This window comes from Hirundo rustica, chromosome 5, assembly GCF_015227805.2.
Source record: "Hirundo rustica isolate bHirRus1 chromosome 5, bHirRus1.pri.v3, whole genome shotgun sequence".
NCBI lineage: Eukaryota > Metazoa > Chordata > Aves > Passeriformes > Hirundinidae > Hirundo > Hirundo rustica.
Window position 1 is genome coordinate 37,342,576 of NC_053454.1, and position 15,657 is coordinate 37,358,232.

Below are 15,657 nucleotides of genomic sequence, written 5' to 3' on the forward strand. Positions count from 1 at the left end.
ACTTGTGAAGCAGAAGCTGGGTGAAAAACACAAGTGGATTGGAGAAATGGTTCCAAATATTTTGAGCATATGCAGAACCAAGGCAGAGGTACAGGGAGAAGCAGAGAGGCACAGGCCTCTTGTGTTTATGACATTCCAGTCTTCAAACTACCCCACCTTAGATTTAGGCTAATCAGATTTTTTAAGTCCAGTTCTTGGACATACTTTTGAAAATGAAATACTAATGACCTGCTACAACAGCTGGTGTCGTAGTACAGACTGGTACTGGGCTCTGTGCCTTTGGGCTTTAGCTTTCTAATAAATCACACAAGTATTTTCTTACCTGTTGCTGCAGACAGTGGATGAGGTGAAATGTAAGTAGAGGCACTCCATACAGGGAGTGACTTAAAACTGTGCCTTTAGACAAGTTCACTGAGTTTTTTGTGTTTTTTCATTTCGGAAAAGACCTGTGGTGTGCTTCCTGGTGCAGAGTTAGCAGGGAGTGAACTGTGGCACCTGAGACAACATTTGGCTTGAAGGGTATGAGCTGCCAACAGCTGAGTGCCTCAGGAAAGCACTGCCTTTGGCATGGGGCAACCTCCAGCTAAAACTGAAGTTACTTCCCTCAGTAAGTGAGTGTTACTGAAGAATAAAATTAAAATAAACAAAAAAATCCCCCTCTTTGTTTAGGACATAATTATTACAAACAAGAGATTTATTTTTATCTTAGAATTATTCAAGGATCATGAAACAGAAAATAAGCCAGCTTGAGGATGTTGGAAAGCGTTACACCAGAAACACCGATATAAATGTAGCAAATTGTGGAATCAATTTTCAGTCATATCAGTAGGATCATTAGGAGCAACTAGGAAAGAACAGAATTTAGGGTATTAAAATTGAAGAGGAAATAAATACATTTTGTATTTTTTTTTTCTGAAGTACAAACAATTTGGAAAGCCCTCAGTGTCCTCCACAGCATGGAGTTGTGGTTGTATTAAGAAAGAGAAGCCGGGCTTGTATGCTGTCATTGAAATTTAACACTGACAACGAGGAAAGGCAGTCTAAAGTGTCTGCAGCACAGATAGGCACTGGTTGCATGCAGTGGTCCTCTCTTTTTAGTAACCTATCCAGTGTTATTATGTCAGGATCCCATAGAACTGGTGTGCAACTCTACATCACCACTGACAAACAGAATCAGCACAGCTTTGACAGGAGCAGGCAGTAATTCCCATGACTCTCAAAACAACCCAAATCCATGGAAACGCAAGCTGGGCTGTCCCTGGGAACCTCATATTGAGATGCCTTCTGGTTAAATTCAATCAATCAGTGTGTCTGAAATTATATATACTTTACTTGCATATTTTACAGGCTGATAGGACTCAATCCATAAACTTTAGGGGAAAAAAAATTTAAATCTTACTCTATTTAAATATTTATAAAAGTTGCTTTATTCATAGAAAATTAGATTCTTTATTTTCCTTGAATTTATAGTGAGAGTGCCCTGCATAGACATTGTGTCTCTACACACAGCATTGTAGACTCTTAGTAGAGCATTGCTGACATTAGCAAAGCTACTGCAATTTACATCCGCTGGGAATATGGTCCATAGGACCTAAGTTACACTAGAAGATAATAATGATTTCTTTCTCAAGCACTGTTTAGTGAATTCAGCCATTAAAACATGGGAAGTAATTAACATCTCAATATTACATATTGAAATTTAAAATATTGTAAAAATAACATATTAAGCACATATTTTTAAACTTAATAGGATTGGCATTTGCTTTATGGCAGTTAAGCAAATCAGATTCTGCATAATATAGATAAATCTGCAGTTTTCACCAAGTTTGTGTACCTATGTCACGCCTGCCATCAGCACCACGGTATTTTTGTCTCATTTGTCCATTTTGTCACATCTAGATTTCAAGCCACATGGCACAGTTCTCATGTATCTGAAAAAGTATTTTAAACCTACTGAAGCTAATAGGAATTCAGCCAGTTTATGAAAGGCATGATTAGGCTTCAAACAGATCTTAGGACTCAGACTATTGCACTCTTCATCTCAAAAGCAAGACGGACACAAATTCAAACTGAATGAAGAAACTGTCCCTCTTCATGTTCTTATTCTTTTACTTGGCACTGAGCGTTTTTTTGAATAAATCCCATTTTCTTGTCGGCAGGCAGCTCCATTCATGTGGCCGATGCTTTCGCTTGCACCTTCTGGTTGAGAACTCTCTTCCATTGTCTGAAACGGAAAGGAGATATCAGTGGAGGCATGTGTGTGTCTTCCACCAGGCGCCACTCGACCTGGGTCCCATTAGGTAACCCTGCCTGACTCTCTATTACTGCCACAACTTCTTAGTTCCAAAAGAAATTGAACTGATTGTGTAAAAATGTCTGTAAGAATAAGCTTGCACTCCAAACCTAGTAAAATCTATATATACAGAGGATAAATCTCTGCTTAACTCTTATACCCCTAGGCAGCTGAGATATTGCATTCCCACTCCCACAGCACCAGTGGAAAACCAAACAAGGGACAGTTCAGCAAGCTTTCCTGTAGAGAGGATGACATGTTTTTGAGGGTGTGAGAAATCATATGTGATTTATCCAAAGATGGGCTGCAACCTAAGAAGTCCTAATTTGGATGTGTGTCAGCCATTCATACTCAAAGAGCTATGGTGGAAACAAAATCCTTGGAACTCTTTGAAAACCTGGACACCTTCCAGGCTGCAGGCTTGCTTAGAAAGCCAGATATCTTTCAGTAGCACGCAATACCAAGAGCCCATAGCTGCTGACTGCTGTGCTCATGACTTTGTGCAGCACAAAGTCTGGTTGGTCTTGTTTGCGCACAAGCAGATAAGACGAGGGGCTTGTCTATATCATGTTGTTGGTCTGGATTACTCAGCTCTTTTTAGATTTACCCCAGTGAGACAGGGTAAATCCTCTCAGGTTTCTAGAAGCGAGTTACTCTCTGAGCTCAGTTTCAAGGCACAGAGCCACTCAAGCTACCAAAAATGAAGGCATGCTCTACCAAAGTAATTTATACTTGCTTTGCCAAACACTTATCTGAAAAAAAGTAAAAAAAATAAATAAAAACATACTTTTCTTTTACACTGTACATTCGTAGATGCATTATTTTCTGTCTTCATTCCAGTGGCCTCTTCTAGTTCTGAAAACAAAGTAATAAAATAATTAAATTAAAAAGAAGGGAGGGTAAGTAAGCATACTGTCTATTTAGTAGCCGGCTGAAGTAAAAATTCAGCTATACCCCTGGGCATTTATCACACCGAAGAATAACTGAAGAGTGATGAATACTTCCTAAAACATTTTTTGAGGTGATGTGATTAATCTATTAGAACTGTCTTTTTTGCGGGTATTTAGATACAAGAATAAAATTAGCAACTTGACTGTAGCACAGGGTATCAGAGAGAGCTTTCAGAGTGGAATTCTGCCTTTGTCCAACAGGTTCATGGAATTCTAACTTTAGTTGTTATATCCTCAGAAGACGGGAGCATTTAATGTATAATAGGCTCCAAGAGCCCTCAGACTAATAGCATAATTGATGTTATTTTCCCCTGGATTGGTCCCCAGACGAAAAAAAAAAAAAAAAAAAAAGCCTGAAAAAACCTTCAGGCTAAATTTGAGTGAGACAATCACGTTCCAGTACGCTAGTTTAAAAAAAAAAAAAAAAAGAAAAAAAAAAGAAAAAAAAATAAAAGGTAGAGCACATTATGGAAAGTTACACCAGTGTATCTGCAGCGTCTTTCAGGCCTGTGCTGAATTAATATATTCACTCCTTAACAAACAGCATATGTGACCAGAAATGATTAATAACATTGAGTCTGCAAGAGAAAGGCTCAAGAACAGGATTTGGCCTAAAAGTTTGGATGAAGCACATATGGGACTTTGTACTTATTTATAATAATTGGCATTAAGGACAGCAGTTTGATGAATGGTAAGAAATACAGTTGATTATTTTCCCTTGCATGTAATGGTCTGGGCTATGATGATGTTTCATTGGGAAATGAACAAAGAAGAGTATTCCTATGAGCCCTAAAGCACACATACCTGTAAGAAGTGCATCAAGTGTCTCCACTGCATGTTTTGCATCTTCCATTGTGAAACACATCGGTGGTTTAAATTTTAAAATATTTCTGTAGGGTCCGTCTGCACTAAGAAGGATTTGATGCTCCTTGAGTCTGTGGAAAGAGGAAAACACCTGTGTTAGACTCAAGTATAAAACTATATTGTGTCCTGTCACTTCCTTCAAGCTGAGACAGATTTTGAAAGTTTTATTTTTGGTATACTATGTCACCAAAAACTACATAGATTGAAAATAAAATTAATGACTAGCTCCTGGAAAATATTAGGAGGGTTTGATCACTGCACAGAGTCTTTAAGAATGGCTTACTTGTAAATAAGATGAAGGGCTTCAGCTGTGGCTGGTGTTCGCTTTTGCTTATCTTTCACCAGATCCACTCCAACAAACAATCCAACACCCCTGGAGTAGAACGGAAAAATACAGACAAGTGAAATCCAGTGTCAGTAATCCAAACCTTCTGCTGCAAATACCTGTTTCTGACAACTGTAATTCCCTCCCTGGAGCACAAATGGGGAAAGGAGCATGAGACAGGAGACCTTGTCTTTCATGGCCTTTTGGCAACTTCACACAATCAAATGGGATGACAGATATTTCTGGATAAATAAATTTACCTGGCTCGTTAAAGCTACGTGGCCAGAAAAGAATTACAGAATAATTTTCTTTCATGCTTATCCTGAAAATCACAAGCCAGGGAGACAAATAATGAAAAAACCACAATGTACAAAAAACCCGCAACCCTTCCCCCCAAAAACCTGAAGGCAATTATCAATGGTAGTAACATGAGATGAGGAAAATCCAAATCAAGGAAATGCATCAGAGATTGTAACAAGGTCTGCATGATTACAACAATGTGCTGACATCTTGGTTATTGCATATGGATGGCTCTTTATCCTACTCTCCCAGAACTTTTTTAGTAGCTATGCTTGTAATTCATTAAGCAGATGAATGGAGAATTTCTTTTAAAAAATATTGCCTAACAATACCAGTTTTGGGCAGTCCATTTTAAAAGAGAGTTGTAGCAAAATCATGGCATGTTTCTGTGTTCCACTCACACCAAGTTTGTTGCTTTTTCTAGCACAGTTACTTTCTTCTCTGACATTGCTGCAATGCACCCACCTGATATCTCCCACTAAGGGATGTTTCTCCTTTTGCTCAGCCAGCAGCTCCAGGAGATAATTTCCTACACGTGTGGCATTTCCTTGGAGATCTTCTTTCTCTATTACATCCAGCACAGCCAAGCCAATGGCACAAGACACTGGATTGCCTCCAAACTGATAGCAAAGACAAAACAAAACTCATCATCAAAATCAAAACCTATCAAAACAAAACATTCATCTGTGGCTATCTGTGCTGTTTTCACTTGCCCTCTCCTGCTTGGCATGCCGTGAGGAAAGCTTGAAAAGGTGGGAATTTTGTGGCATTCAGGCTGTGGAACACTGTCCCCTACATTTGGGCAAGGGATGGGCACCCTCTTCCTCTGCTTCAGGTTGCAGTAATTTCAAGATTTCAGGACTGAAGAATTCAGCTGATTGCACATGCAGGCAAAATGCTCCTGGGAAGAGCAGTGGGTGATAGAATTGATATATTTTGTTCCAGAGATTATAAAATCCACTTAAAAGAGGGGAATTCATGGTAGCTGGGAAGAAAGCTGAGTCACAGGAGCAGAAAGCGGGCTCAGTAAACGAGAAGACTGAACCTCTGTGGCATGTATGCTGATGTAGTGTTTCCTGGTGAAGGGTCACTGTTTTGTTAGGTGTCAGTTGCAGACCAGTGTCTGCCAGGTCATGATCTCCACCAGCACAGAGCCTATCCTAGAAAATGGAATTTTACATGATCAGCATTTCAGAGTGGGGAGAGGGAAAGAGACATAAGGAAGAATTTATCTGTATGGATGTGAGCTGAGATGCATGACCTGCCAGAGAGCTTGTGCTGCTCCATATGATGATGTAACACTGGATGCAGAGCATATTTCAAAGCCTCTCCACTTGCTTTTAGATACTAGACTGTGGTTGACTCGAGATCTTAGTAATGTGATGCAGTGATGCCTGCAGACGTTATGTGGATCACCTGGAGAACTTCTAACTGCTAAATGCAGACCAAAAGAAAAAAGAAGAAAAAAAAAAAAAAAAAAAGGCAAAGCTTCACCTACAAACTTACTGTATTGAAATACTCCAGTCCAGAAGCACCAAAACCTTCAGCAATTTCCCTTGTTGTGACCACACAAGACATAGGGTGTCCATTGCCAATGGGCTTTCCCATGGTGACAATGTCAGGCACAAAGTCTTCACCTTGCAGCTGGAATGCCCAAAAATGCTTCCCAACTCTGCCAAAGCCAACCTGGACCTCATCAGCTATGAACACTCCACCTGCTGCACGCACATACCTGAAAACAAACACAATACCTTGAAAGTCTAGTGCTGCAGAACACGGGTAGGCAATCAAGGACAAGGCAGTCTGCATCACAGAAATTCTGCAGTGTGAGACCAAGTTAGGAGAAAAAGAAAAAATACAGTTATAGCTATTTCATAGCTATGAAATTTTTAGTATGCTACATGTTATTAAAAAATTTGACATTTTAATGTCAAATAAGAGTACTGTAATAGTACTGTAGGATTATAATAGGTTTAACTTCATCTTCCATCAAATTTACAGCTGAGGATAAAGTTAGGAAAAGAATGGCAATTATCTGGCTAAAAAATTAGCAGATATTCCATAAAAATAATTGAACTGAAATCATACTCTTCAATAAGTAGAAATGAACCACAGATAGCCAAGAATATGAAGAGCTGAGGTTAATAGCTGAATTTATTAGATAAGTCTATAGTGAAAAAAAGTTATTTCTTAGTTTAATTTCCCCGTTACACCCTTGTGAAGTGCTGTACGTACTCTGCTACTTTCTGGAAATAGCCCACAGGTGGAATTACTTGGCCTCCACAGCTCTGCATGGATTCAGCTATAAAGGCAGCAATCTACAAGAGACAAACTCGTGTGAGAGCTGTGTTCATCTACTTGGCCTTGGCAGAGACATCTAACAGTCTAGAAATAAGTGTTTAAATGTGGGCCTTAATTTAATCTCGCAATGGGCTGGACAACTGAGAGCTCTTGAAAACAGCTATAGCTATTAATTTTGTAATCAGAGTGCCCAAATTTGCAGTAGCCAGGGCCACCTTTGCAGCCTGATGGGAATGCAAGGGTGTCCATTAAGCCCTTGTGTTGAACTGAATGACACTTCCTGGTGTCAGTGGATGTTGGATCGGGCTCCTGGGAGCTACATGAATTTATTTACAAATACCAGTTTACAGGAGACGCACAACGGTGCGTACCGTCTTCCCAAAGAAGTTAATAAAGCTTGCAGGTGTATGTGGGTTTTTGTTTAATCCTGAACACCAGGTAGAGGTGGGTGGAAGCTGACCCATAAGATGACCTGTGGCTAGCCTTTGGGCACCCCTGCCTAATGCAAATAACTACACAAATAACATGCCAGCATGTGGCACTTGACAAAAGAAGAGAAAATTTCTACAGATGAAATAATTCCAGTTGCTAGGAATGAAAAAGAAAGTTATTTCAAGTCAGAAAGGGTAAGAGCAGCAGATCAGACACACCGGAACATCAAAATTCGTTTCTCGTCAACAGCAGAGGTCTACGCAGCAGAGATACAATATTACCCCAAGGTCTCAGCAAAAGTCTGCTATTTAAGGGATTGCATCCCCACACCACTTGTGAACCCCTCCCTGAGTATCAAGAGGTCTCTGTGCTGGCGCAGTCTTCCTGGAAACAAGGCGGAGCAGTAACGTGTAAAGAACCGTACACTACATTTGAGTATACGGCCAAAGAGTACGAAGTTTCCCACAGCATGTGAGGCTTAGCCTTTAGCACAACTTGTCCTGCCACAGGTCTATGTCACCAAAACCTAAGAAATGTGCAAAAAGAAAGGAAACAAGGGAAGAAAAAACAAAACTGTCCGTTAGTAGAGAATAAAAAAAAAGTTGATTGAGAAACTAAAAGAGAGGTGATGTAAGTCTGTTGGACTAAAAGGGAGCATGTTCCAGTCTCCGCTAAAGTCTTCGGGGACTTCAGCAGGTTTTGGATCAAGCCCTACAAGTCTCAACATACTAATGCCATCATATAAAAGATTAACACATATTTTAGGTACACCTGTTCAGAAATTGTCTGTTTTTATCAAGGTCATACTGTGTATGAGTGAAAGTTTTGCCTTTTTTATATGACATCAAAGTTATCTTAACCAAACAGGCTCAGAAATGTAGTATCAAGATTTTATGCAATAGATTTTCTCTATGTTCTGGATTTTTTTTATATATCTTTGCTAGAACTTGTGATGTAGTTTCTCAGCTGACCTCAAACATTTCCCTATGATATTAACAACTACCCATTTCAATGCACACAATAGGAAATTGAACAGCTTTGACTGTATCTACTTATATACGACTGTAATATTGACCCTTTCATTGATGCCTAGAAAAATTATTATAAGAACATCAGATAGAAAAATGGCCCATTTTGAACAGAACCCATCATAGAAAAATGAAGGCAGAGGGAAGCATGTGAAATTGGGAAAGAAAGTCCTTAGTTGCCTGTTACACATCACCATGCCATAATAAATAGATGAAGCCTCAGCATTTCCAGAGCACAAAACACACACCTTGCGCCCATTCTTCTGTGCTTCTTCAATAATCTTTTTCACCTCTTCAGCATAAGCACTTGCTGGATCTGGGTGGTCTTCCCTGTATTTCCCTCTGTAGATATCGGGAGAGGGAGCCTGAAAAGACCAATTTATTTATTTATTTATGAAGGCAATCCTTCCATGAAATAGACTTTTACTTTTACTTCTATTTACTTTCTTTTCTACTGCTCCACTCTATTGGCTTTCCACACAAATAGGTAATAAGAGTTAGTACAGCCCGAATGTTTGCTTTGAATTGCAAAAATGCTTACTGGAGCTTAAACTCAATCTGGGCCTCTCATGTGTTCAGTATTACTGAACACAGCTGTTGTAAGAACCATCATCTACTTCATCCACCTTTCAGGATTGTCCTTCCTCTCCCTCAAGACGCAACAATGAGCACCCACCCACCACTTTATTTCAGATTCTCACAGAAGTTCTGTTTCTGCCGCTGGAGAGTAGGGTTTTCCAGTCTATCTCATCCCTTTCAGCATTTTAGTCATGACACAAATGTGTGTGACATTCAAGCCTCTACAAATGGTGGTAGGAAAGGTTTGGTAACTAAGAGAAAGGAAGTGGCATAAAAAGCTGGATGCTACTTTGGCAGTGCAAGGAGGTCTAGATAGGAAAGGCCTGCTTGGTGTATATTTCTGGACTGAGAAAAATTTTTGCCTTCTTAAGATACACAAGTTCATGTGAAAAATCACACTCTTTAGACACTCATGAGTCCTACACCCAAATCTGTGTAAACTTATGCAATCTGTCTTTCCAGTTTTTGGAAAGAGATTCAAAGTCCTGCATATCTTTAACCAAACCAAGGCAATGGATATTGGCTGATTTCATCAAACTGTGTAACTATACAATGCAGCGACTAAGAAAACCTGTGGCAAAATGAAGGAAATCAGCCCCACAGCTGAACCCTCCTTAGAAATCCAAAAGCAAACAATTTTACTGTATTTATTCCACTGAAATCAGCCAAGCATATGCATCAGCAAAACAGAATGAAAATATATTTACACCAGAAGAGGGCAATTCAATATGCTGTATAACAGGTATAAAAATGACAAAAAAAACCAACCCAAAACAAAACAAAACAAACCACCAAAAAAATCCCCACCCCCAAAACAAACAAACAAAAAACACCCCCAAACCACAAACAAACAAAATAACCAAAGCAAACAAACAAACAAACAAAAAAACCCCAGAAACCAAACCAAACCAAACCAAACCCCATACTTACCACATGCACATACTCCTTCTTGCTGTCCTTTCCCAGCTGATTAAATTTATAGGGACTGATGTCAATCAGAGATGTAACATGGCCATGGTAAGCACTGTGTGAGTGTTAAATATCCAAGTCACTTTTCACCAAATGTATAGAAGAGCCAAATTTACAACTGTGCCTATACATAATCCAAACTAACGACTGCATCTGCAACACAGTAGCACCATTTGTGAAGAGATCTTGATTTGATTTACTCAGACTTCCTCTCAAAAACAATGTGAAATTGCTGCTGGCTGTAATTCACTAGCAAGACTGGGAAAAGGCTAAAATCAAGCACTGACATGGGGACAGACCAAGATGATGCTTGGATTGCACTGACTTCAAGGTGGCTGCCCTAGCAGCCTGACCTAGAGCTGAAGGGTGGGTCCAACTCCTTCATTTCCAACCCATGGGTCTCCCTGGCCAGCCCAAGCTCTGCAAGCTAGACCCCAACACCATTGTGAAAACTCTCAGGAGTGTGCATTGCATTGAGGAGTGGGGACCTTATGCAGCAGCAGCCCACCACTATCTGCCCTGAAGGCACTGCAGATAAAAGGGCTTTGGAAAAGGATATTGTTTGAATATAAATGTTTTATACTGCAGAGTATGCTAAAGCTGGTTACTGTTGAGGCCAACGGATTTAGAAATGAGGAACCAGAGCCTTTTGAGCCTACAGCTTGTAGCATCTTTATTCAGGGATGTTCAGCCACAAACTTGAAGCGAAGCAAACCTCAAACCAAACCAGAGACGTGTCATGATTTCTTAGCAGAACACACATAGGTCAGTGTGTTGCTAACAGGGATCTGAATACGGCTGAGTCAAACAAGCTTTGTGCTATTCAGATAGAGACATGTTCCCTTGCATTTGCTCTGGCTGGACTTTCTAATCACAATCTGAGAAGAAAATCCAGCACTACAGCAATGTCACCAAACCTACAGCTGCATCTAGGATATGAAAACCCTGAAATGTGGTCAGCCACCTACCTTGTGGCTGGCAGCTCTCTCAACACCTCCTGATTTTGCAGCCACTTGGTTTTGTGTGCATACTTGAACTCACTGAAGGAGAGCTGAGCATCATTGCAGCACTGCTGCAGACTACAGGGTCTTTCTTCTTGACCGTTGAGTATTTATTTGTGCAAAATGAAACATGTCCAGCAACTGGTGACAAACAGAAAGCCCTTTTCCAGGGCAGCCCAGTAGCCAGACCACTCACTGCTTTTGAAACCAGCATTTAAGTCTCTGGCCCAGATTGCTTTGGGAGTCTGTGGGAAATGCCCTCTAACAGGTGACTGACCTTCTGGGGTGACCGACAAACTTATTTTTCAGAGATCTTCAAAACTTGTGTTTATCCAAATGTGAAAAAGGGATTTCCTGATCTGTTCTAATACAAAAGCAACAAAGCTTTTCTTTCAGCAGGCAGTGGAGTACAAACAGCAGGGGATCGCTGCAAAGCTGCTTCTGAAGTAATGGCAGGAGTTGCTGGCTCCGTTCACATAAGCTACTCTGTGTACTTACTTCTCCAGGGTGATCACATCTTGGTGCCCACGGTACTGCCGAGCCAGTCGTAAAGCAAGATCATTTGCTTCAGACCTGCAAAATAACAGATACAACAGCAGAGCAGTGAAGGAGTGCTTCCAATTAGATGGGTATACCAGCAGAAGACAAGGCACAGGACTCTGCCTTTATTATTTACTATATTTATTATATAACAAATCAACACAGCAGGTTCTGTTACTCTACAGATTACAATGCTAAGGTTGAGACTATAAGTGCCATGTTAGGGGGCAAAGATAAAACAGCCCTTTGTATAAACAGCAAACAAAGAGATGCTTTATTTCCCTCCCCCAGTTTGCCTGTAGATATTTACCTCTCCTTGGTACAAAGGAGGCCAATTTGCAGCTGAGAACACAATGCAGCCGCTAACCGTCAAAAAGCAATGCCCCATCTCCCACACTCCACAACTCCGTTCTCCCCAGGGCTTGCACCATCACAATTCTGCACCCTGGAAGAAGATTCCAGCTTCCAGCCTGATCTGTCACAGACCCTCTGCTCACAGGTCCCTGCAAGTTGTCTGGACATGTAAATGATCACAGACTACCAAACTGCCTAAAGAAGACTAACTTGTTTCCAAGGTTACATGTCAATTTACAGATGTCTTTCATGAATCTGTACATAATATTCATCAATTTGCAGAATTAATTTCCTCTTCTTGCTTTCCGCCCCCCCACTTCTTTTTTTTTTTTTTTTTTTTTCCATAGCCTTCAGAAGGCCACTTTCAGGTTTTGGCTCTCTTGCTTTGAGCCATCACTCTAAATATGATGGCTGCAAATAGGAAGGAAGTTTTAATCAGTGCTGGATATATTTTTGTTGAGTGTTACTAAGTCCTACTTAGTAAGATTTAGAATAAGCTGTCCTGAGCATCTGTCTCAAATAGAAGCAAAATAGTCATTAAAAAATAGCCATATTAAAAAAAAAATATACAATTCAGACCCACCCAGAGTTAACAAAATAGCAAACAGAGAGTTTCTCAGGCAGGGTGGCAGTGAGACGCTGTGCATACTGAACAAGGTTGTCGTGCAGGAAGCGGGAGTTTGTATTGAGCAGTTCCATCTGTTTTGTTGCAGCCTTTATCACATATGGATGGCTGTGGCCCACTAAAGAAGAAAATAATTAGTTATTACTAGCAAGCAGTCAATTACTGAACCACAGAAGGACGTTCAGAGAAGCACTGTGAACATCATGACTTGGCAGAAATGTGTCCTGATCCCTACTGGAAATTAAGGAATGGAAGCAGTCTCACAAGTCAAAGTGCTTACCATGTGCAACGTTGTTGATGCAGTCTAAGTATTTCTCTCCTTTCTCATCAAACATATATTGGCCCTGAGCACGGACTATCTTCAGAGGGTCCTTGGCATAGAAAACTTTGCAGGAAGGCCTAAAACATAATAAACATAACACCATTTTAATTTTCTCATTTTTTCTCCCTCGCTTGAGTGTTGAGGGGGCTGATTTTTTGCAGCTCTGGAGACGATTGCCTCCTTCTGCAAAAAAAGCTTGTGAATCATTCAGGTGGTGGTCAAGCAGGGGCTCTTGCTCACAGTAAAAACCCATGCACTTCCTGCAGCACAGTGGGAACAGAAGCTGGTCTTTAATAAGGGTGTTTTCAAAGCTTGACTCTGCCTGCAGTTGATTTCACAGGAGAACAGTGTGTGCACATCGTTCCAGGTCCTTATATGTCCTGCCATGTTCCTAGGCTATAGCTCTGCTTGTTTACATGCCTTACGGACATCTATGGCCAAATAACTCTCTAGGACTTAAGTAAGCTGTTAAGCACTGTTTTATACTATAGCCAAAAAATCATTACGCAACAGATGACTGTAGCATATAGAGGTCACAGTCAAGAACAAAACACTAATGCCTTGCAGGCTTTATTTTCAGAGGTGCTGAGCAGGTCCTAAAACTCTCACACTCTTGCCCTGTCTGCTTTGGATAAAATCTTTAAAAGCAGCACTTCATAAGCATCTAAATCACACTGACTTCCAGCAAAACTCAAGTTCCTTATAAAATTAACCAAAGTACTCCTTAAACATTCTTTTTTCTGTCTTCCTCCCTCCCCCCCCCAACCCCTTGGAGAATGTGGCAGCTATGTAATTATGTTGAATTATATTACTGAGCAGAAAGAAAATCTTCTGAACATTTAGCAGTGTTTATATGACCTTGGATAAACACAGTTGTTTCCAGGTAAGTCTGAGAGTTATTGTTAGGTATACTGAGGTTATGAACTTGTAAAGTCACTTGAAAATGTGACTCCTGGATAGCGAAGTAGTTTGCTTTCTTTCTCACAGCTTCTAGCCTTGTTAAATAGATCTTTTTTTGACATCTTCAGCTATTTCTCTGCTATACTTTGAAAGCAATGTCCATCATCATTGGCCATTTCTTGACTATAGGTTTTTTTCTCTAACCTGTCTGTTCATTCTGTGAAAGTTTTTCTGTTTTTCTGCCTATCACTGCTCAATCCTACAATCCTTGCACAGGCAGGACTTCCTCGGTATTGAACTGGCCCCTAAAAAGTAGTAGATTTTGTTAGATTTTGTCTCTTTATGAGGCCATGACTTTAAGGAATCTTTTGTGAGTTATGAATCTTTAGTAAGCTCTCTCTATATGCTATACACTTAAGATGGGATGAGCAAAACAAATCTGTTTTTACAACCTGGACTAATTTTTCACTTGGCAACAGCTACTGAAGTAATGATCAAAGCCGCACATCCTGTTGGAACTAACGGTGCCATACAGGGGGACCAGATACGTGCACAGCCGGGACTATTGCTCAGGTCACAACCTCTGACAGCTCTCCCGCACGTCCCTCGGTTAAACTCAGCTTAAGGGTCAGCAGCAGCTTCATTCGACAGACACGGCTGTTTTGCAGGTGCATGCACAAAAAACCCCCAACCCTGCGCAGGCTCATTTTAGACATAGACCTGGGTACCACATTCGGGCTGCTTGAAAAGTGAACGATGCCTTTGATGTGCAGTCTTTTAATGACGGCATCCCTCCGCCCGCCCAGGCTATTCCGGGTGGCTCCGAGACCTGGCAAGCCAGAGGGATGACAGCTCCTGTGTGTGTCCGTGTCCCCCGTCCCCGCTGGGTCTCGCCGCGGGGCCGGAGGGGCTGCCCAGCCCTGGCAGCCCCCGGGCAGCGCCGAGCGGCTCCGGACGGGGGCTGTCACCAGAGACAGACCTTCCTCCTCCTCATCCTCCCTTCTGCCCTTCTCCCGGCCCCCCCCCGCCGCCCCTACCCGATGTGCTTCCTCCGAAGAGCGAGGGTCTCCGCCTTGCTGTAGAGCTCCTCCATCCCGCCGGCAGGCACGGCACGGCACGGCCCTGGAGAACACGGTCCGTCCGAGCCGCACAAGGGTTCCCCGCCTCTTATGCCGGCGCCGGCCCCGGCCAAACCCCTCCTCCCCGCCTCCCTCCCTCCCGCCTTCCCCGGCGGGACGGGACAGGACGGGACGTCCCGTTCCGACCGCTCCCCCAGCCCCCTGGCTTTGCTTTTCGGAGGACTCGTGTTTCCTGTTGAGTTGCGGCGGGCCAGCCGCGGGTGAGTCCTGTGCCTCGGAATTTTGGTGGTGGTTTTTTATTTTTTTTTTTTTTTTAATTTTATTTATTTAATTATTTTTCCATCTAAGGGCACAGACCGGCACAAACTGGCCAAACAACCGACTTGGTGCGTGCGGGTGGGTGCTCGGCTCCCACGCGCCACCCTGCCATTCCTGCCAGCCGTCGGTCATCCTGGTGGCCCCAGCGCCGCTCCCACCTCCTGGGGGAGGAACACAAAGCGGATTATTTAATCAAAATCAGGGTCATAATTCAATGCCCCTGTCTGCCTCTTACGTCCCAAAATCTGCTTGTTAAGAGTAGGCTGAGATATTGCTTGTATGCGCCCATCAAAGCCAGTATCAGTATTTCCGCAGTTCTTATGAAGTGAGGCAAATAAGTAAAATCTACTGAAGAAATGATTAAAGCTACACATCCTGTAGGAACTAACGGTGCCATACAGGAGGATCAGATATGTGCACGGCCGGGACTATTGCTCAGGTCACAACCTCTGACAGCCCTCCCACTGGAGGGAAAAT

The 15,657-nt window shown here is 41.8% G+C and overlaps 1 protein-coding gene across 1 annotated transcript; it reads right to left on the reverse strand.

The window, feature by feature from the left end:
- Positions 1-1,403: 1,403 nt before the first annotated feature.
- Positions 1,404-14,942, reverse strand: ETNPPL (ethanolamine-phosphate phospho-lyase). Its single transcript, XM_040063936.2, has 13 exons — positions 14,821-14,942; positions 12,842-12,960; positions 12,520-12,679; positions 11,541-11,615; positions 10,003-10,096; positions 8,742-8,858; positions 6,968-7,050; positions 6,239-6,464; positions 5,198-5,352; positions 4,391-4,480; positions 4,048-4,178; positions 3,081-3,148; positions 1,404-2,224 (listed from the first exon to the last, which is right to left on the reverse strand). The coding sequence occupies exons 1-13, from the start codon at positions 14,874-14,876 to the stop codon at positions 2,093-2,095; spliced, it is 1,506 nt and encodes a 501-aa protein (XP_039919870.1). The 5' UTR covers positions 14,877-14,942; the 3' UTR covers positions 1,404-2,092.
- Between the last annotated feature and the right edge of the window lie 715 nt (positions 14,943-15,657).